General features: G+C 44.3%; 1 protein-coding gene across 3 annotated transcripts in view; it reads right to left on the bottom strand.

The window, feature by feature from the left end:
- Nucleotides 1-23278, bottom strand: part of SLIT3 (slit guidance ligand 3) — a 641188-nt gene that overhangs the window by 509500 nt on the left and 108410 nt on the right. For all 3 annotated transcript variants that reach the window (XM_035292102.3, XM_035292104.3, XM_035292103.3), the window contains exon 4: nt 22561-22632. In XM_035292102.3, the coding sequence (XP_035147993.3) occupies nt 22561-22632 (72 nt within the window). The remainder of the gene's footprint in view (nt 1-22560; nt 22633-23278) is intronic.

The following is a 23278-nucleotide window of genomic DNA, read 5'->3' on the forward strand; positions in this document are numbered from 1 at the left end:
GTTCATTAAAATAATGCCAGAGGTATCACAAGTTGTATGATCGATGTGGTTCTGTCGACCATGCTGAAGAATTCAGGGCACAGATGAACAGAGAGATGTCTGTGAGGAGAGATGGCTGCAGCATCTTCACTGAGGAGGATTTGAATCTTGAGGGTTAGATAACATAGCTAGTGTTTACTGAACACCAGGCATTGTGCTAAACACTTTATAAGGATTATTTCATGTCATGTTTGCAATGACTTTCTAGCTTAGAACTCTCACTCTTAAGAACCATATGGCACTGTCTCTAGATTTGGATGATCCTCAGAAGAAAAGGCAGAGAGAATGGTCTTCCGCAAAAGTGTAGAGCAGCAATGGGCAAAATAAATGTGTGTGGGAAGGCAGAGGGACAAAGTACACATGGTCTGCTGCAAGTTTCCTTTGTGTTTTTGTGTTTTGTACAAACATCCAACAGCAAGATTCCAGAGGCTGTGGTAGCCCCAAGGATGGTGTAGCACTCCCTAAATCTGAAAGCCTCAGGAAAGAGATTTCAGCCAAGGATGCTGTCTCCCAACTGGAGGGATATAGATTAGCTCCCCATCCTAAGAAATAGGATGGCAGAGCAAAAAGTCCCTGCCCCGAGGTTGGAATGTAGCCCACCCTGTGAAGGCATAAATATTCATTACTTTGGAGAAGCTGCTGAACATTTGCAGACATCTACCTCAGAGGACTCAGCTGGGAAAAATTCACTCTGTTCCTAGAGGAAAATGGGGTGGGGTGGAGAATGGGGATGTTGGATTCAGAAAGAGATTTGGTTCCAACAACCCACCCGGAATGTCTAAGGGGCCTACAGCTATTCCCTACCCTCTTGGGGCTAGAGAAATCTGCCAGAAATAGAGTTGAGAAAGTGTGAAGGGTGGTGGGCAAAGAGCGAAGGAGAGAGGACCAGCAAGTTTAGACAGCATAGGCATGCGGGGGAAATGCCACCTTTCTTCTAGCAAATCAGACGAAGCTTTGTGAAGGAGGTAGGGGGTTAAGAAAGCCTCTGAGATGTTTTTTCAACTTGAGTGAAAAAAAGGTCCTGGAGAGGAAACTAGATGCTATAAAAGGACTAATAATAACAATAAGGCTTCTCAAAGGCCACGTTGAGACTGAAATGAAACGGGACCACAGAACTGCCAACCTGCATTGACCAATCTTTGGTCCATTTCGATCACTATGGGGTTCCCAGGAGAAATACCAGATTGTCCTCAGATACTTGTTTCAGGGTCCTTTTATGGCAGTTTTACCTATGAATTAACCTAATAGTAAAAAGTTGTTAGCTTCCTATTTTCTTTTTTTTTTGAGACGGAGTCTTGCTGTTGCCAGTCTGGAGTGCAGTGGTGTGATCTCGGCTCTCAGCCACCTCTGCCTCCCGAGTTCAAGCTATTCTCCTGCCTCAGCCTCCTGAGTAGCTGGGACTACAGGTGCGTACCACCGTACCAAGTTAATTTTGTATTTTAGTAGAGATGGGGTTTCACTATGTTGGCCAGGATAGTCTCGATCTCCTGACCTCAAGATCCGCCTGCCTCAGCCTCCCAAAGTGCTGAGATTACAGGCGTGAGCCACCGCGTCGGGCCATAACTTCCTATTTTCTTAACACCAATCCCATGAAACTCAAGTTCCACCAAATGCATCAGAAATACAGATTCTATAGCTACAAAGTGTTTGGGAACTAGCTACGGATTTCCTGTCATGTCTTGGAAATTCACAGTGCATATTAACACAGCAAAGACCCTGAGAAGTCCTGCAATCAAGAAGTCTTCCATACTTCCTTTAGCACACTTTCTGAATTTATTTGACTAGGGTCCTTTAGTTGCTGAATACCTATTAAAATGAATGCATTTTGGAAACACATCTAGACATTTGGGAAGCTGATGTTCACATCCTTCGCCTCAAATGCCTCTGAGGTAATGAATTCCATAAAATTGGCATCTGCTCTTATAGCACAACTTCCCATTCATGCATTTTTTGCCATTAAAAAAATATTTTAGCACTGTACTAAATCCTGCTAATAAAAAATACAAATATAACTCCCCGCTCACAAGTAGCTCATAGTATGGTGGGGAAGGCAGTTAAAGCACCAGTCTCAGAGTTGGAGTGTGACTGATACTCAATAATAGTTTGCCTGGGAAGCTAGAGCTAGAGGAAATCTTTCTAATCATAAGACCAGCATAATCAGGGAGGGCTTCCTAGAGGAGGAGAGTTGAGTGATTAATTTTAAAGAATGAGATTCAGCCTGTAATCCCAGCACTTTGAAAGGCTGAGGGGGCTGGATCACCTGAGGTCAGGCATTCAAGACCAGGCTGGTCAACATGGTGAAACCCCATCCTACTAAGTACAAAATTACCCAGGCATGGTGGCACATGCCTGTAATCCCAGCTACCTGAGAGGCTGAGGCAGAATAATCATTTCAACCTGGGAGGCAGAGGTTGCAGTGAGCAGAGATCGCATCTTTGTGCTCCAGTATGGGCAACAAAAGCAAAAAGCCATCTCAAAAACAAAACAAAACAAAGACAAAAAACAAAAAAGGGTGAGATTCAGTGGGATAGCAGAAGTGAGAGGATGGTTCCAGGTATGAGTAAAAAGGCATAAAGATGTGGAGAAGAGAAAACACAGTAACTGAACTGCAAAAGGCTAGGACTGAAAGGAATACATAAGGAGTAAAAGCTGGAGGGGAAGGAAGAGGTGAAAGCTAGAATTCCATCGAGTGCCCTGATTCACCAAAAGTCCTGCCAAGCTTCAAGGATGCTGTCTCCTAGATCTGAAAACAAGGGCACTCCCTTCCTGAGTGTGCATTCCTTTCTCATGTTATTTTCCCCGTCTTACGAATTCAAACGTTCTGAGCCACGCAGTTACCACCATGGTCTTGACACCTTCTCCATTGTATTAAATGCCCCTCTGCAGCTTCCATAGGCCATTCCTGAGAATAGCTGGAGATGTGTTTTCCCTATTTTCAGAGGATGAGGGAATTAAATTGCATGACACTCTAGGCATGACTTTGGGCTTGAAGAAGCTGGATGCTCTGGATGTAAGGCTGACTGTCTGTCATGTTTTATATGCATCCTACTCAGAGTTCCTGCTGGCTGAGGTGTGTTTGCTCCAGTCTCTGTATGCCTAGACGCCATCTCCCTTTCTTTAGTAGCCAGAGGTGGGCCTGTGACCCAGACTCAGCTCATCCAAGACCCCAGGCCACATCCACAGTGATGGGTCTAGGGAAGGGCATATGGCTCAAGCCAAGCCCGACAGGAGTCCTTTCCTAAGGATTTTCTGGTGCAGAAGACTCCAGAAAATCAGAAGGTCACAGAAGACCAGAGGGTCACACACCTGTAAGGATATAGTGCCAGTCTGCCAGGGCTCCATCACAAGGGCACACCTGAAAGAAGCTACAAGACGCAGAGGTGAGATCTGGATGGAGACAAGACCTAGTGGACTCTGCACCTGGGTCTTTCCCAGCCTAGCTCATGGCTTTGCACTACCACTGCTGTTACTTGTTGGTTCATTGTCCCTTATTCTGCATTGCTTTAGTTTCTGTCAATGATAACCCTGAGAGTCCTGAAAAACCCAGTTCCTCTAGGGTGGAAGTAGTCGGATCCCCCCATGAGGCCACACACAGCCCCTGTGATGATTCCTAGTTTCTTTCTAGGCAGCCGAGGTGACATTAGAAAGGTGGAGGAAGTGAAGAGAGCATCTCCTTCTCGGAGTGAAGACAGAGCACCTGAGGGATACTGAGCTCCCAGGTTGGAAAGACTCAGGTTCTGGTTTTGTCTTCATCTCTTAACTCTTAGATCTTCTTTAAACCCTTTCCCTTGATGTCAAATGGGATGGCACTAATATCCTCCCTCATAGGGTTGGGAAGATAAACTGAGCACGCTGGAGAGAGAACCTGCCCAGCACGTAGTACAATACAAAACACTGCTAATTTTCTTTCATTTTAAGTTCTATTGAAGGCCAACTCATCAGTACATCACAATCTATGAAAAATCCAGGAGAGGTGATATCTGAACCAAGAGATCAAAAGAAAAAAGTGACAGCCTGTCCTTACCTGTCCCACCCTGCATATTCCCAAATCTCTCTGCTCTTTATCCCATAGAGCCGAAGCTCAACAAAGATGAATGATTTAAAAAAAAAAATTTTCCTCTAAAATGCAACTCCCTTTGACATGCATATGATGAAAATACCCTTTGCTCTTTTCACAACTGTTTGGCTATTCTTGGCTCCTGACTGTGTGGTCCATAAATGTTTGTTCATTTTAGATGGCAAAGGCCTCAAAGGCAGAAAGTGGTTCTGTGGATCCCACTTCCTGCAGAGCTCAGAGGAATACCAGAGACAATGAACAATGATGGCAGTGATGGAAAGCTTGGGTCTGAGTCTTAGTCATGGGAAGAAGGAACAAAATAAAGAAGGGCCAGATGAGCTCTTGAGTCAGAAAATAGACTGACGCTTACAGTACACCATTATCCTTGACTATCTCCAAAACTGGCTGTTGCTATATCCATTTACACACTGGACACTGAGGCTCAGAGAAGCAGAATTATGTACCCATGTGGCACAGGTGGGATATGGTAGTCTGCCTCCACATCTGTGGTTTCCCCACTTCCCACTTAGTACACAGAACGGTTAATGGGTTCAGCAGACTGGGTTATCAGCACCACCATCTAAATTTTACCTTGAGCAAATTATTCATCATCTCGGAGCCCCACTTCCTCCACAATAAAATGAAATGGTAATACTCATCTCCCAGGATAATTATGAAGTTTAAATGAGATTCTGCAGATTATGGAATTTAGAGCCCTGGTGCTTTTTAAGCATTCAACAAGGGATAGTTGCTGCTACGTGGTTGTGTTATTGACAATTATTTCCACTACATCTCATCTTCCTAGGTTCAGAGCCCAGTGACTCTTCTGCAAGAGGTACCTTTGGTCCCTGTTTTCAACCTGAGATGTCTACAGCTTCCACAGACACACTGGAGATGTCTGCAGGCCTTTTTCCTACACTCTTTTCTGAAGTTCAGGGCTGCAGAATCTGGCCCCAGTCTACCCTGAAGCCTAGAGAACTGCTCCTACAGGGTGTGAGAGCCAGGACTATGTTTCCATGTTGGCTGCAGCAGGGCTGGTGACTTCCACATCCCCCATAAGGAAGCCATATGGACCTTGCTCTCTCTCCAGCAGCCAGCACTGCTCAGGCAACAAAGGCCGTGAAGTAAGCTTTTTATCACCCAGGGCTTCTTCCCTTTGGCTTTCTCATGTTGTTTGATAAACATTTGTAATGTTTCCCAACAGCTAAAGTACTTCTGGGCCTGCTCCAGCCCCCAGCCCTCAGTGAGTGCAGACTGAAGGAAACAAGGTCCCCCACTCCTCCCTTTGCTTTCTGTTCCCTTGCCTTGGCTGCTCACATGCTCCTTTCAGCAGCTCTTCCGCAGAGAGGGGCGAGACCTAGATAAGTCCTCCCCACTGCCAATGCCTTCTTCCTTCTTGTCTCAGGAAACAGTGAGGTTCATCTGAAAGAAGGTAGAATTTAAAGCCTGATGGGCAAGGTATGAATGCCAGGTCTGCGATTTCCTTGCTGAATGAGCTTGCATAAAACACCTTTCAGAGTCTTGATGTTCTCTTCCATCAAATGGGTCCTGAATACCTACTAGCCACCAGATTGTGGAGAGAAGACGCAATGAATACAGGCAGAAGCAATACAGAGTAAGTGATAACCATCCTAGATCCTTCTGAATTTCTTTACCATGGCTTTGAATTGTTTGAAAGAATTAAGAGGAGTGATCTAAATTAATCCCTCCATTTTCATATAAAATATTTTATATTTTTTCTTCTGGTAGAATAAAGATCAAAGATCAGCAACATTTTTTCTGTTAAAGGCCAGATTAGAAATATTCTTCACTTTGGGGGCCATACAGTCTCAGCCACAATTATGTAACTTTGCCCTGTAGCACAGAAGGGGCCGTACAGCCTATGTAAATGAATAGGCATGGCAGTGTTCCAATAAAACTTTATTTACAATAGCAGGTGGCAGTGGGATGAACTGGCTCACAGGCTGCAGTCTGCCTACCCCTGGGTTTGGAGCTGGTGAAAAGCATGCCCCTTGCCAAGCGAACCAGAGGACGAATCTCCCTCTTTTTGCCAGCACCCTCTTAGAAATCCATCCCAAGGGCTCCAGAGTCAGAGCCCATACTAGCCACTGAAATACCCCTCTGCCTTTGAGAATTGGAGGTTTAGATTTATGGGCATGACAATTTGTTTCACATAATTCTGTCAGTAATTACATCGACTTCCACCAGCAGCCATTAGGTAAATGATTTGGCCCTTTCCCCTGAGTAATACTTTCCCCCACTGAAATAAATGGAGGGTGCATTTCTCTCCCATAAGTTAAGCATATTATTTGCCTCATCACACAAGGCAAATGCAGTAGCTCTGAGCTATTAGTCTATCACTGCAGCAATCAGACGGCCAGGAGCCAGAAGTAATTTATAACAGGGAAGTAAACAGGGCCCCAGATAAATAAATGAGAGGCCTGGGCTGATCTGGGACCTGAAAAGATTAAGTAATGAGAGTATCTAACGAGAGATTTAGTGCTAAGTGAACTAGGACCAAAGCAGCATCCCATGGAGGAATCAAATTATATCACTGGAAAGAGATATTATTGAAGTCCCTCATGCTGAGCGGGGAAATCAGCACTGCTTGGGAAGGGAGGGCTGCCGTCATTAGCATAGCAATTTGGGACCCCTCATTGGAGTCTGGCTAATTAGCTGCAGGTAAGTGAGTTATATATGGTAGGTGGGCAGGGTGCAGTGACCCTGCCCACCGGGAAAGCCTGGTCAGGTCCTTAGTGTCTTATAAGTACCAGGCTGGGGTCTTTTTTAAAATACAAAGGTTCCTTATAAAGGAGACATAATTATGTGAGGTGGAAAAGAAAATGATGATGCCGATTCAAAGCTGACATTAGCTTTTTAACTTCTGAAATTCCTGGAGGGTGGAAACTGGACTCCTAAGGGCTTGTCTTCCCTGGAACTGCTCTGAGCTCTGGGAAGCAGTCTCTCTCACCTCCACCTCAAGGAGACTTCCTTTCTCTTCCCTTCCTTTTGATGGCATAGCCACTATCCCAACAGCGGGATGGAATCCTTAGGGAGTCATCCTCCAGTTCTTCCTTCTGATTGCCTATTCTGTCGATTCTTTCCTTGGAATCACTGTCATGTGAGGTTTGTCCTTTCAGTTCCCTTCTTTGAGAAAAAAAGTACATCATGACAGCAACCACATGGAAGCAGTCCTGGTGTTTCGGTATAACCACTCACAACTCTTCTACAGGTGAGAACTGCTATCTGCAGCAAATCTATCACCTGTATCATCAACACCAATATTCCTTTTTTAAAAAAAGTAACTGCTATCCCAGCTGGCCCAACCCAGGGAAGCATCAATCCTTTTCTTCTTGTAAGCTAAGATTCCGTCTTCTGTGATTCCCCTGTCACTTAATGAAAAATCATGGCTAAGATAAGCAGTTACACCTTTGGACTGTGACCGCAGCACCAAACCAGAAATCTGATCATGGAGGTTCGTGAGTCTCCCACTCCTCCATGCCTCAGTTTCTCCAACTGTAAAATGAGAGCGTTGCTATAGAAGTTCCAGAAAGTGCCATTCAGCTCTGGCATTCTATGAAGATGGCTTCTTATCCACTGAGCGGTTGCTGTAGAGACAAGAGCTTACACAGAGCTTGGCACAGAATGGAGAGTCACATGTGTGATCAGAGACTCTTCTAGCTGCCTTGGAAGAAGCCAGAAAAAGACTAAAACAAACCTGAGATATACCGCACCCCACCACACACACGCATGCGCGCACACACACACACACACACACACACAATTCTTATTTTCTTTCCTTTCTATTTTTATTTACCATATCTCTATCTTTAGCACCTCTATTCCCTGTTTAATTTTATTGTTGCTGTTATCCTTTCTTCCTTCCTCTCTTCTTCCATTCCTCAGGTTTTCCTCCTTTCTTTCTATTCTATAATCCTTTCCCCTTGATTCACTGAATGAATATATCCTCACTCACAAGACACCTCTTCTCTTTCCTGTGACATGGATTAAAGACAGCAATGAAGGCAGGTTGTTCCTAACAGCAGCCTCTCTCATTGACTTTATTGCTCTTAAGTAATAAAGTCTCAGGAGTTTACATTCTTCAGTGCAGTATGGGTGACCGGCCCATGATTGAATGATGGTAGGCTTGCAGAAGGGAGAAGTGACAGGTAAGGGTGGGGTGGGGATTGGTGGAGGTTGGGGGGATTGGAGGGGTAGCAGGGAGGAGGGCAGGATATAGAAGAACAAAGAGTAGGTCAGTGGTGCAGCTTTATACAACACCAAGCCAGAGTCTCAGAGTTAGTTTGGAAAACATTAATATCTTGATGTCCCAGTGTGGTTCTGGTTCAATTACTTTAGAAGACATGGTTCATTTCAGGTCTGGACTAATTCACCAGATGTCTTTCAAACAACGTCTGGTTTAGACCTCAGATCAAGAAAAAAAATAATTTGGAGGTTTAGGTTAATGTTCAGTAAATTAATGAAACTTAGTCCTTTTTCTTCTTCTTTTTTTTTTTTTTTTTTTCAGATCAAGGTTTGGTTTTTGAGTCTCCACAGGTTACTTTTGTAAAGCCTTCACTAAGTCGAGGCTTCCAATAGCTAGACAATCCCTTTCAATGTCCATTAGAAGTCAAAAAATCAGTGAGGCTTGGAGATGAAGCCAACACAGCTTATCTTTTCATTTCACTGTATCACAGAATATTATTCCCAGATCTTTGAAACAGCATCAAAAACAACTTTCCCCTCCCCAGCTCTCAGTCTCCGGCACTGTCACATCTACTTGAAGAAGACTCTAGCATGGGCTGTTTCTTTCTCTTTGGAGAGAGACTCACTGTTGGAGTATGAATTCCTCCTGCACTGGGCTAGTTTTATTCTCATTTGTGTGTGCTTGTGTGAGTGTGCATGAGCATGTATAGGCACACATGCTGTTAACTAGTCATTTGGGGCTTTTGCAGGGCAATGCCAAGAGAGCTCTGGTTTGGAACAAAAGGTACCTTTGACCACATATATATATATATTTTTGAGACGGAGTTTCGCTCTTGTTACCCAGGCTGGAGTGCAATGGCGCAATCTCGGCTCACTGCAACCTCCGCCTCCTGGGTTCAGGCAATTCTCCTGCCTCAGCCCCCTGAGTAGCTGGGATCACAGACATGCACCATTGTGCCCAGCTAATTTTTTTGTATTTTTAGTAGAGACAGGGTTTCACCATATTGACCAGGATGGTCTCGATCTCTCGACCTCATGATCCACCCGCCTTGGCCTCCCAAAGTGCTGGGATTACAGGTGTGAGCCACCAGTGCCTGGCCACCTTTGACCATATATTGAGAGAAAAGCAGATTTTGGAGAGACCAGGTTCCTTCTCTCATTTGCTCATTTCCAGAGTATGTAGGAAGTACCCACCATGTGCTAGACGCAGGGGTAGGTGATGGATTGTACAGTCAACAAAACAGATAAAATCCCTGCATTCAAGAAGCTTATAAACTACTGGGGGATGAATGAGCAAAATATAAACAAGTAAACAAATAAGTGAACAAAATGAATTTCATATAGTGGTAAGTGCTATAAAGAAAAAGCAGGATCATCTTGTAGACAGTGACCAATAAGGAAGGGAACCATGACTGCAGACAGGGGTGTCAGGAGAGGGTTCTCTGAGGAAGTGATGTTTGAGCCAGGACTTGAATTTCAGGAAGAACCCGGCCACACTAACATTGCAGGTCAGCATATTCCAGGCAAGAGGGAACAGCAAAGCCAAGAAGAGAATGGAATTGTTGGAGCAACAGGAAGAAGGCTCATGACACTTCCGTGTGGTGGACGTGGAGAGAGTGGCGAGATGGCGCTAGAAAGAGTACCAGCGGCCAGATGGTGTAGTGCAGGGGCTTAGGAATTCTTCTTAGGACTATGTAAAGTCGCTGGAAGTTTTAACTGGGGGAATGAGGAGATCTGATTTGCCTTAAAACAATAATGGCAGCTGTTAGACTCACAATGAATGACACTGGAATAGGAGATGCAGCAGGGGGATTACTGAGAAAGCCCTTGAAATCCAGTCAGAAGGATGGCTGGTTCACAATGATGGCAACACAGAAAAAGGTGGTAAACACATTGGTAATGCATGGTGAAGACAGAGACGGCAGGTTCTACCCAATGTGCACATTGCTCACATCAACAACTCTCTACTCAGGGAGACACTGGAGAATGGAATATTCCCTGGGCAACTCTGTCTTTCCCTGCTGCTTCTTTTCTGGCCACATTAGACCTAATGATCTCCCATCCTTCACTCTCACTTAAATAAAGGAAGTGTCACACACAAGGGAAGAGGATCTGCAGAGAACACCATCAGCAAGGGACGCCCTAACAATTATTTCCTAAGATAATGCTGTTCAGTGGCTAAGCCCTTGAGAACTGGTAGTTGGCAATGGTCTGTTCTGAGTTCTAACATAAAATGAAAGTCCCTGAAGGTCTCAAGTGGAAGCCTGACCCGTGCACATCTCTTCCAGGGAAAAGAGAGCTCTCCCTGGAGGCCAGAAAACACTGACAGTAATAATTTACCAACTCTGACACAGATCTGCTACTATCATCTCTATGTACCAAAACACAAATTATGAGCCAAGAAGAGAAAGAGCTTCCCCCAACCATCACTGCAGCTGCCTCTCTAACCCCTAATATATCATCATAGTATTGCCCAATAATTTGAGCTAATTTAACAGTCAATGTCTTACACTAAAGTGAAATTATATCTGTGAGTTGATTCAGCAGCCCAAAAAGGATCTTCATTTATCTGTCTGGGATTCTCCTATAAAGACGAGGGTGTGTGTGTGTGTGTGTGTGTGTGTGTGTGGTATGTTACATGTATGTGCCTGTGCTTTTAACAAAAAGGAGTCAGAGTGGGAGACACAGACACAGGAAGAAGACCATTAGGGCAATCATATCAATAAAACGGATGATTCTGCATTGCTCTCTAGACTGCTACCATTGGTTTTCATCTTAAAAAATTATTGAAGCTGGCCAGGCGTAGTGGCTCATGCCTATAATGCCAGCACTTTGGGAGGCTGAGGAAGGTGGATCACAAGGTCAAGAGATTGAGACCATCCTGGCCTACAGGGCAAAACCCCGCCTCTACAAAAATACAAAAAATTAGCTGAATGTGGTGACATGCACCTGTAGTCCCAGCTGCTCAGGAGGCTGAGGCAGGAGAATTGCTTGAACCTGGGAGGTGGAGGTTGCAGTGAAATGACATTGTGCCACTGCAGTCCAGCCTGGTGACAGAGCAAGGCTCTGTCTCAAAAACAAACAAAAATAAATTATTAAAGTTAGATTTCTCATCTAAGCATCTTGATCCACAATATAGAGTTTCACAAATTTCAAATGAATGAGACTGAGCTAAAGGAGATTAGTCCTAGGTTACCCTTTTAACTCTTTTGAAAATCCAGTTTTCTTATTCAGACAGAGCATTTTCACCTCCAAAAGTCAAGATGCTCCCTTTATGTGGAGAGATGTTGGCATGATTCAACATATATTTCAATCAAAAGCTGACTCATTGACTAAAAATTCAAGTCCAGAGCTCTAGACATGCAAATGAGAGGCCAAACCATCAGTTCAATAGCAAGATTCTCCACCTAGCCAATTGTGGGGAGAGTTTTTGGCTATGCAACAGGAAGTGCCAATCAAGGCGGGGGTGGGGGGGCACACTTCCAAGCAGGCTTCATCACCATAAGTAGGGTGAGGAGAATTTAATAAAAGAATGAAGAGAAGAAAGAAACATCACAAATGAAACATTAAAATATTATTCTAAACCATGAATCAAAAACTCAGGTCCGGTACACCAAATTCAGGCAAGGAGCGTGAAATTGACTTAACGTCTCCATTTCTATTTGGTTTGGACAGTGCTGTGTTAGCATAGCTTTGCTGTTGTTAATATTTCGTCAACACTTTCGTTACAGGCCTCAACCTCCAGGACTTTGTTAATGAACTACAAACCTTAGAAATGGCATATAATGTTCAAATCCAGGATACTGAGTCCATAGGAAAGCCAGAAGAAAGATAAAGTTACAGATGTTTTCGGTGACTTGAAATTATGCTAGAATTTGGGGCACCAAATTAAAATACTATTTGTCCCCTGGAGGGATTCCCGAATGTTGGTTGAAAATGAGAGATAATTAGGCTCTTTAGAAGTGTTTCTATTAATGCTGAATGTGGTTCAAGAACAAATATTTTAAGATTATTAGATGTGGGTACATTTGCATCATTCAGACAACTGAAGAATGTGCGTTTGGGTTCCGCTCACCTCAAAAGGTTATTTTTCTATATACAATGCAGTATTTCCCTGATACTTAATTCCATGAATAGTTTCTAACTCCAGATAAAGAGAATGAAGAACTCATGGTATGGGTGAAGGCTGGCTTCTGGTTCTCATTCTTAAGAAAGAGAAGACTATTTGAGTGCCCTTGGTGATGCCACAGAATCCTGCCTATGCTGGCCGTCCCCAACACATGTCATGGGGTGCTGAGAGCAGCACCAGTATTGTGAAGAAAGGGCTCTGCTGTCAGTTTCAACTCCACAGGTGGGTCCCAGCCAAGGAAGTCTGAGAAAGAGCCAGGTGGCAAGAGGCCCATACTCACACCCTCTGGGCTCAGATTAGACATTTCTGGGTTCCGTATTCACCATCCCAACCCAGCACATCAGAGTGACACACACAGTAGGTGTTCAACAGTGCTTTAGTTGTCCCTGGACACACAGTTCTCTTCCTAGAAGTGGGGCAGGGATGTTAACAACAGGGAATTGACTGAGTCCCAAGTATCAGCTGTGTGTTTGTTTTATTTTTCCATTTTCCTAACTCACCATTTTCATATGTAGTTAAGACAGTGCGCCGATGTAGGAAGGCTTTCAGCTCTATGTGCGAGGAGGTGAGGTTGTCTTGCTATTAGCTGTTCATTGTACCACCAGGGTTAAGATTCAGGAGATTTTTCTGATTCCTTTCACATAAAACCCTTTCTCCTTACTTTCCTCCTTTCTTGTAGTGAGTGATTCAGTTGGTCCCAGGTTTCACCATTATTGCTAATGGTCCAGTGTTACTGACCAAAAGTTGGTCTGATTTCCTTAAAGGATGACTTTTCTCACTCTGGTCCATGCCATGACTCTAGAATGATAGAAATATCTTCAGAAAACCATCTTGGAAGGCCCACCAAGTAAACTAGCAAAAGCCCTTACCTTCAAACCAAAGAAAATACTAAATCCATGAAATCACTTAAGCCACCCTTCCAAAGAGAAGGAGATTCAAAATGTTTTATGCAGCAACCTATAAGAAACTCATTTTGCGGGATGTTTCACATTCCAGCCCATGGTTTATTCCCCCATATATCCCTGCCAGTAATATCAACCAGATGTGGCAAAGAAGTCTGTGCAGAATTGTAAAAATTACAAGCATATTCTGTAATTCCAAAGCATTGTAAAGTCACAGCTTGGTTTTCTTTCCTTCTTAAAAAAATTTAAAAACAATTTCCAAGCTGGCAGAATATAATTCTGAGTACAAATATTGCCTGATCACTTTAGAAAACTCTTGTGCTGGCCCACAGGGCTGAAGAAATTAAAAATGTAAAATCCAACTCTACCTTTGATAGATCGGAGAGAATTTAGAAAGGTCTACTTGCTAGCAAGTATTTAGGTCTATAAATCTTTTTCCTTCAATGTTTCAAGTCTTAATATCCTAGATCTCAGATAGGAGCATGTGCTCATATATGCTTATATGAGCATATAAGTTCAAAATACTGAACCATGAAAGCCTCATAAATTTGTGATTGTTATCTTTCTCATTCAAAATGTGTTTCTGCATAGAAAGCACATGATAAGGCAGGGAAAAAACTCACAGAAAATAAGGGGGTGAGAAAGTCAGAGAGACTTGGGTTTACTTCTGGTGAGTGAGTGAAATGCAAGCCTCAGTTTCATCAACGCTGTAGCAGGCATAAAAACACCTTTCATGCAAGATTCTTGGGGGGAATTGAAGGAGTTGGCAAAAACATAAGGTATCTAGCACACATTAGGTGTTCAAAAGATGTTTAGTTCCTTCCTTCCTCCAAAACACATAAAACAACAGGGGCTATGTGAGATCCATGTTCCTTAAAATATACCCCATGAGTGACACACAACATCACCTAGAATGCCTATTTACAAAGTCAAATCCACCAGTCCATTCCAAATCTAATGAACCAGACTACCTGGGTGTGTGGCCTGCAATACAGCATTTTAACCATCATTTCAAGATATTTGTTTCTATACACTAAGTTTGAGAGCCAGCCATAGCTTAGGTCCTTACTCTGCTGTGGTCTTGGCCAGAACGATCACTTGAGAATTTGTTTAGAAATGCAGATTTCTACATTTCTGCAGACTTACAGAAACAGAATCTACATTTTAACAAGATCCTTAGGTGTTCAGATACATAGTAAAGTTTGAGAAGCACTCGTCTAGATCACTATTCCTAGCTCAAAAATTCTGTAATGCAAGAATCTACAAGGCAATTTCAATGTTAGCCTCGTAATAAACTCTGTAGTAAGTCCACAGGCTTCTGTGCTCAGCTGGACACATCCTAACAAAGACGAGAGAGGGGACACCTCCGAGGCCTTCATCCCTGGCTCTGGCTTGAGGTACTACAGAGAAAGTGACATGGCATCCACCATAATCCATTCTCTGTCCACACATAGATTAATGCAAAACCTGTCTTCAAAACCACAGCAAACCGTGGAGTTGATGACATGATTGATAAAACATACACAAGGCTGACCTCACTGCAGCATTCAGGGTTTGGGGGAACAGGTAAAAAAAATCAGGAAATGGGGACTCAGTTTGCAGGGACATTTTCCATGAGCTTTGGCTGGTGGTGTCCCTGAAAAATGTAACCCCATGTATGAGATGCTGAGGTCTCACTGTCCCCCAGCCTCTGAAATCCGGGCCAGCACACAAGGGAGCAGGTCTCTGGATCCAGCTCCAGGAAGGCGGGCAGTCTCTGAAGCGCCCCATCAGCCTGATGGATTGGTTTTTCTGTTGTGCTATTATCATTTCACCACATCAGATAACAACTCCACTGGAAAATTGGGTAGTATGGTTTTTGTTTTCTCCACTGGTTTTTCACTTTTATAGCACTGTTTCACATCAACGCAGTGTTCTATAGCGACACATATTGCATGTAGTTATGTTTTAAAGTTTAGTGCCGAATTGGAAGACTAAGGTGGCTGGAAAGGGCTCTGTGAGTAGCAGAAATCACTACCTAGAGGTATGGGGCTCCAGTCTTTCAACAACTCTGAGCTCATTTAGGGCTTCATACATATAAAGGAGCTAGCATTCACTGAATTCCTACTGGGTGCCTGGCACTTCGGTTACTAACTTCTCAAAAGTACAGTACAGGCATCCTGGTTAGGAAGGTGGGCTCTGGAGTCAGGCAAGCTTGAGTTTAAACTTTGGCTCAGCCAGTTACCGGCCCTGTGAGCTTGGGCACGCTGTCTAAATCTCTAGGTCTCTGTTTCTGTAACTCTAAAATGGGGATCTACCTCAGAAATCTGAGAGGGAGTGACAGAATATAGGTGAAACACTTTGCAGAGCACCTGACCCCTAGTAAATACACCACACACATTTGGGAACTGATAAAGGTTCAATTGCCCCTGCCCCCCTCCCTCAAATGCTTATGTTGAAGCCCTAATCCCACTACCTCGGAACATAACCATATTGGAGGTCAGGTTGTTAAAGCGGTGATCGAGTTAAAATGAGGCCATTAGAGTGGGGCCCTAATCCACCATGACTGGTGTCACCATAAGGGGAGGAGACACCAGGGGTGTGCTACCACAGAGGCACGATCATGTGAGGAGGCAGCAGGGAAGGTGGCTATCTGCCAGCCAAGGAGAGAGGCGCCAGGAGGAAGCAATCCAGCCAGCATCTTGATCTGAGACTTCGGTTTCCCAGAACTGTGAGAAAATACATTTCTGTAATTTAAGCCACTCAGTGTGTGGTATTTTGTGGTGGTAGCTGAGCAAACTATTACAGAAACTATGATTATCATTCCTATTGTTTAGCCAACCAACACAAGACTGAAAAAGGTGAGGTGACTTGCCCAGGGTCACCAGAAGGTGGGCTTCAAACTGAGGTCTGCTCTGGTTCCAAAGTGTCTGCTCCTTGCTCTAATGTTGGACTGCCTTAAAGAAACATGAGATCGTGGTTCTGAATGCAGCTCCCAGTTTGTGTGAGCCTGGAACATGTATACATGACACCTGTGACGAAAGCAGAAGTGGTGAATATTGAAGTGGCGCAGACTAGCCGAGATGGGAGTTCAGAGGAGGACTTGGCCTGGGGAAGCAAGTTCCCTGGAAGCTGGAGTCTAGCAGCCGTAAACTTTTTGGCGGAGAAGCTGCTCCACCGTGATAACAGTGCCAGTGACTTGGGGCTGAATTGGTTGAACACATCACATACGGTTTTCAGGTGCTTGGGGATTATCTTTCCAAGTCACTTGCAACTCCACTTCCCCAGGTGAATGACAGCAGGTTTAGCCTCAGTGGCATCTTTTTCTTTTAAAAGCTGTCAAATTCCTCATAGAACTGTATGAAGACTAAATAAAGCCCCCCATCCAGCTACAAGTACAACTGCTTATGCAGCTATCGGTTTTAAACCATTACCAAATAGGAAACAGACTATTTGAACCTGAATGTGAAATAAGTGAGCCAAAAGGAGCCACCTTGGTCTGTCTACTCATCCTTATAGGACAAAGATAAACTCTTTTTTGTTTTCGGGAGACAGAATCTCACTCACTCTGCTCCCCAGGCTGGAGCGCAGTGGCACAATCTTAGGTCACTGCAACCTCCACCTTCTGGAATCAAGTGATTTTCATGCCTCGGTCTCCCAAATAGCTGAGATGACAGGTGTGCACCACCATGCCTGGCTAATTTTGTTTTTTTTTTAGTAGAGATGGGGTTTCACCATGTTGGCCAGGCTGGTGTCAAACTCTCGGCTTCAAGTGATCAGCCCACCTCGGCCTCCCAAAGTGCTGGGAATACAGGCATGAGCCACCACGCCCGGCTGCAACAATAAATTCTTTATAATAAAATTGTGAACAATGTGTCCCTCAGTTCCCCCAAAGCTCTCTAATCTGGTAAAATACAGAGGGTGTTTTTTTGTTTGTTTGAGATGGGGTCTCACTCTGTTGCCCAGGCTGAAGTACAGTGGTACAATCTCAGCTCACTGCAACCTCTGTCTCCTAGGCTCAAGCGATCCCCACACCTCAACCTCCCAAGTAGCTGGGACCACAGGTTCAGGCCACCATGCCTAGCTATATTTTTGTATTTTTGGTAGCGGCGGAGTTTTGCCATGTTGCCCAGGATGGTCTCGAACTCCTGAGCTCAGGCAACCCGGCCTCCCAAAGTGCTGGGATAACAGGCATGAGCCACTGCATCCAGCCACACAGACGGTTTTTAATCACTCTTTGCATCTTGCCATTTGCTCCTTCTAAAGAATTTCTGGCAACATTAACCAATCAGCCTTTAAATAACCAGAAATCCTTCACTGTCTCTCCCATGGGTAGGTGAAAGAAAGACCTGGAAGGGGATGGCAAAAGGAGAAATTAATAGCCTATAGGTCATGCAACAGATCATGCTCCATCCTTTCCTCTCTAGACGAAGCCCAGAGAGGCCAAGTAACATGCCCAGGGCCACACAGCTTACAAGTGGACCATCCAGCATGAAGATCTAGGTCGTCCCACTCCAAGTGCAGTGCTCATCTAACCCTCCTCCAACTTGGAGGCTGGACTCTTCCCTAAGTGCTGCAGCATTTATACCACAGAGCCAAAGCCCCAGCGTATGCACTACTCTCATCAGCTGGCCAGCCAAGGGCAGCTGTGGTCATCTTCCATGGAGCATTTACAATGGGCTTTGTTCCATGCTAATTATTTTCCTCCAGATGATTCTCATGTATCCACACAATAAGACCGAGAGGTTGGTTCTATCATTGTCTATGCTACTGATGAAGAACCTGAGACAAGAGAGTTTAAGTAACTTGCCAAAGGTTTCAGGACACACAGCAGGCAGCCCCTTAACTCTTTCACTTGACTACCTCCTCCTGTCCTCTGCTCTGGGTCAGGTGCTGCAGGAGCCTAGAAAGAACGGAAGCACAGTCTCCACACTTGACCATGATCTATGTCAGGATGGCAGGGGGAAAATATTTATTGAGTGACCCAAGCATGGTTGATACCTCACTGGGCATTTTGCAGACCACAGCAACATACATTCAGGGCACTCCCAAGCTCTGGGATTCTATGTCTCATGCTCTGTGTGCTTGAGCACAGAATAAGAGACAGGTACCCCACTAATACATGTCGGATGATCCTGGCTCTGAGGATGGGTGCATGATGGGTAGTCAGCAAAGTCCTAAGGGAAACTCTTGGATATATGACACGTCCATCACCAGGCCTTTTGAGCGTAACTTTAGTTGTCCATGGTAGTTAGCATGACAGTGTGGTATGGCGGAAAACATAAGGACTTGGCAGAGACACAGACGTGCATTGAGTCTCAGTTCCATCGCATCCTATTTATATAACTATAGGTAAGTTAGATACTCCTAAGCCTTAGAAATAGATTTAATAATGATTCTCTTTACATGATCGTTGTGATGGTTAAGTCTGAGTGTTGAGGCAAAATGCGCAATACAATGTTGCTTCTTAGATGGGATATGTATATAGATATATATATATGCAGTAATCTAAACTTTGAGCTTTAATTTTCTCATCTATAAAATGGGGCATTAATTGAGGCTTAGGCAGGGAACTCCCAGTAGAGACAAATACAGACTCTGGAGTCAGGTCACCCGACCGTGAATCCTGGTTCTGCCACTAAGCAGTTGTATGATGTTGTTCAAATTCTTTAACCTTTCTGCACCTGTTTCACATCTCTAGAACTGTACTAACCATAGTACTTAGCCCACCGAGTTGTTAGGAGAATCAAATGAGTTAATAAACATGAATTGCTCAGAACAGCACCTGGCACTCAACGTGTTTGCTAGTGCCATCATCTATCTGAAAGTGCTACTGTCAGGATCCAAAGCGCTCAAAGCGCAGGGAACTGCATACAGTGGATGCTCAATACACTACCAGACATCTGTTGTTTTCTCATTCCACATCCCTTCTTCTGTCTTCTGGTAACAGAATTACTCTTTTCTGTGGGGAACTCATTCTCTAAGCAAGTGGGATGAACACAGCTTGATACTCAGAGGACACCATCTCATTAGCTGCATTGATTCGCTGGGACATGGACATAGATGACCAAGCTCAGTGTCTACCCTCAGTTCTCCTTTACAGGACAATTGACCAAGTTCCTCTTCACCAGGATCTCTGAATTAATGCATTTTGAGTCTTTTGCATTAGCTCACAAATGAGTCCGCTGTTCCAAGGGAGTGAAGGAGCAAGATGAAGTCCTAATGACATCACTGAACCCCTGGATCCAGTTGTTCTTGAAGACATTCATAACTACCGCTGGTCTTCTCAGTTATGTGAGTCAATATATTTCCTCTTTGGGCTAAACTAACTTCTGTCACTTGCTAGTGAGTGGTGTTATAATCACAGCATAGGTTCACATAAATATTATTTCCTTTATCATTTCTATTCAAAACCTGCTTTTATTACATGACTATAGAGTTTCCAACAGATAGTCTTTGGACAAACATAAAATATTAAGAAGTTTTGCCTATAAGACTAATAAAAAAGTAGTATCAAGAATTGTTTATCCTACACAGCATACGCTGGAGTAGCCAGACACGTAGAATCCACATTTAGCATGAAAAATGCCTCACTGTGTCTATTGAGATGCAGTGCTCTTTTAAAACAGAGCCAGAGGCATATGTATACACAGTCATGATTGCACATTTATTGATTTCTAATTTGTACCCTGCTTACTTCCAAAAAGCCTCTGGAGTGGCTGACAAAATAAGACAAAGACACAAGAGGGCCATTCAGAGAAATCAAAGATCAAGCCCAGAGAGAAAAAGGGATTGCTGATAATGGCCTAAACTTGGGTTAATATAGCTGCTTCAATAAAAAATATATATATTTAGCTCTCGGCTTTTTGGCAGCCATTCAAAATGTGTCATAATAGGGCACACAGAGAACTGGGCATCCTTCATGTCTACAGCTCAACACCTAGAACAGATGCCATGCTGGAACAGACACCCAGGAAAAAGCTTACTGAATGAGTGAGTGAATGAATCAATGAATGAATAGTGAATAAAAGAATCAAAGTTTGCCGAGGGCACTGTTTATATCCTTAGGCCTATATCATTCATTTATTCATCTACCCATTCAACCATCACTGACTTTAATGGCTGTGTCACACTCCGCCCAGACAGGGACCCAGCAAGAGATGGATACCAAAATGAGGCAAATGTCATCCCTGCCTTCCTAGCTGCAGCTCTCTGGCTTGAAGCAAAAGCTCAGGGTAATTTATCTCAATGTTTATTGCAACTCCTAGTCTCTTTATGGCTCCCAGAGAAAGGAGATCAGAAACTGAGGTTGTAAAGACAGGAATTGTGGGAGTAACAATAGTTGTCTTGGTGCTTACACATGTACAGCATTTTAAGTCCTTAAAAACACATGCACACCATGATCTCATTGTCACTTACAGTTCCTCTACAAGGTAGAGAGAAGGGAGGAGAGGGTCTCTCCCTTTACTGAAGATATTTAGATACTGAAGGAAAAGTGACTTTCTCAAGCTCTCTCAGGACATGGCAAAGGACATAATGCATGGGTTCCCCATGCCCATGTACCTGGCTCCCAGAATCTCAGAGACCTGTTACCACCTGAAATCCCTATTTTGCCTGGATCAAGACCAACTCTGCACAAAATAGACATCACATGATAGCCATGGGAAGGTTTCTGTGAGCAAGAACCAGCCTACCTGACATCCTGCAGCAGTTGGGATGCTCAGACCCCACCCACATAAATTATCCAGCATTCCAGCCCCATAGCTACCTTCCTGGTGCCTTTAAACTGATGCTGAATTCTCAGAAGAATAGTATACACTCTTCTGTAGTACTTAGTTAAGAGGAGGTTGGAAGGTGCAATGCAGTACTGGGTGGACAGATGCTGATTAGGTGAGAATCTAAGGGCAGAGCTATACAAGGCAGGGGATGTTACAAACCAGGGTGGGTTTCTGGTATGTCCATTTGCATAGCTCATCCAGCTCTTCTGGACCCCTGGGTTGTTGAACAGCATTTCCTCCACCCCCAAGCCCATCCAGGCAGATCCAGACTGGAAGAGTATAAAGGAAGATATAGTCTTTCCTACATTTAGCAAAGTCAGCTAGGGTGACTGAGCCAGAGAAACGGGGCACACAGCAAGAGGAGACCTTGGCAAAGTTCAGGTGTGTCCTAGAGAAGGCAAGCAAGACCACTGCATGACTGGAATACCAACCAACCCTTGCCTGTCCTTGTTCCAGCGAAGTGCCCTTTTAAAATACGTGTGCGCGCGCGCGCATAGACATATATATATTCCTAATTCAGAACTCATTCGTAAGTGTACACATTGACAAATATGTTTCATATTTCCCAGTTTATCCCAGAGCCTATATGCAGTGTTTGGCTGCATAAGTAGGCATTAAATGCAACCATTGGGAATGAGAATGGTGGCCACAATGTTGGAGCCTCCCTGCAACGTTCGAGTCTTCCCAGCCAGGCTGTTACCTGACTGCGAAGCCATCCAGGACTGTCGCTTCATTCAGAAAGGCGAGCCTTGGGCAATCCAGTACACCCCATGGACTGAGTCACTGCCAGCGTGATTTTGGGTTCACTGTCGATGACTTAATTTGCACCTGCCTGACATCCAATACATGAATCACAGTCTCCATCCTCACCTGCAACTCCAGCTCCTGGTGTTCCAAACTCTCACAGTGAATAAACAGAGGTATCTCCAACTCTCCCCTCTCCTCATTATACCACATGTTTCTTCCTTTTCCCACAAAATCATAAACCTTCAGACCCAGGGTTCCTAGACTGGCAGTGCTAGGAAGTGGGGAAAAGGCAGGAGCTGCTCCAACCAGCAAGGTGGTGAGGTTGCCGTGTTTGGTCCAAACCATTGTCTTTTGAGACCACTGGCAGTCTCTTGTGAATAAACCTATCTCAAACCCAGCCTCAGGGAATTTCCCTGAAGTAAGTTCAGAGCCAGCATAAATGGAAGCATATCCTCCTTCCTGGCAAGGCAATGATCAACTACCACATATCATATCACTAGTCCTCACAGGTCACGCAAGCCACCAATGTCTGAGAGAAGGAGCAAGAAGTCAGGCCTGAAAGCGTTTGTTGGGGGTGGATGTCACGTCAAAGCCCAGCTCCAAGTCTCCATGCCAGGGCCTAACTGCCAAGCTCCACGTGGCACGGCACTCCACAAACCGTATCCTCCATACCACCAAAGTGGGAAAGGTACAAGGTAGAGAACGCAAGGCAACTCTACTCACAGTCTGCTGAGCTTCGGAGTGCTCTGGAAAAGCAATTCTGGAAGGACTTGGAGCTTATTCTTGTTCAGGCGCCTAAAGAGGAAAAAGAGAATAGAAGGATGTCAAGGGGACATTAAACCAAATCGAATGTATTCAGATACTACTTTAATCAATCAATCAACAGGCATTAAGAGACTCTATATTTTTCAGTGCGGGCTGCGCAACATGTGTAAGGTATATTCCCTGTTGGTGAGGCTTAGAGTCAGGCTGGGAATGCAAAGCAAAGGTCAGTCAAAAGTTACAACATAGCACACACGCTGTGCTGCCACACCTCTGCCGGAGTCTTGGACAGACATCACTAATGGATCACGATATTCTTTCCCACGGACCCCAGACCAGACTTGTAAACTTTTCTCCCCATGAGCTCCATGTAGCTATATCAAGTGATGAAACTGGCATACAAAATATGCCCCTAAAAACATAAATGAAATATCAGAGGAAATATTCAGGATCCTAAATAGTGACAGTGGGAGCAGATAGCAGTCGATTTAGCAACAGAGAAGAGCCTGGTAGATCACCATAGATTGAGGAACAAAACAGAATTCTGGCCATCTTGACTCTGTGAACCAGAGCAGGGTTCCACTGTGAGTTTTGTGGGTCCCCAGCAATTTTGCCTTGTGAGCTGCTTTCTCCATTAATTTTTATTTTTTGAGACGGAGTCTTGTTCTGTTGCCCAGGC

The sequence above is a fragment of the Callithrix jacchus genome, chromosome 2, assembly GCF_049354715.1.
Source record: "Callithrix jacchus isolate 240 chromosome 2, calJac240_pri, whole genome shotgun sequence".
Taxonomy (NCBI): Eukaryota; Metazoa; Chordata; class Mammalia; order Primates; family Cebidae; genus Callithrix; species Callithrix jacchus.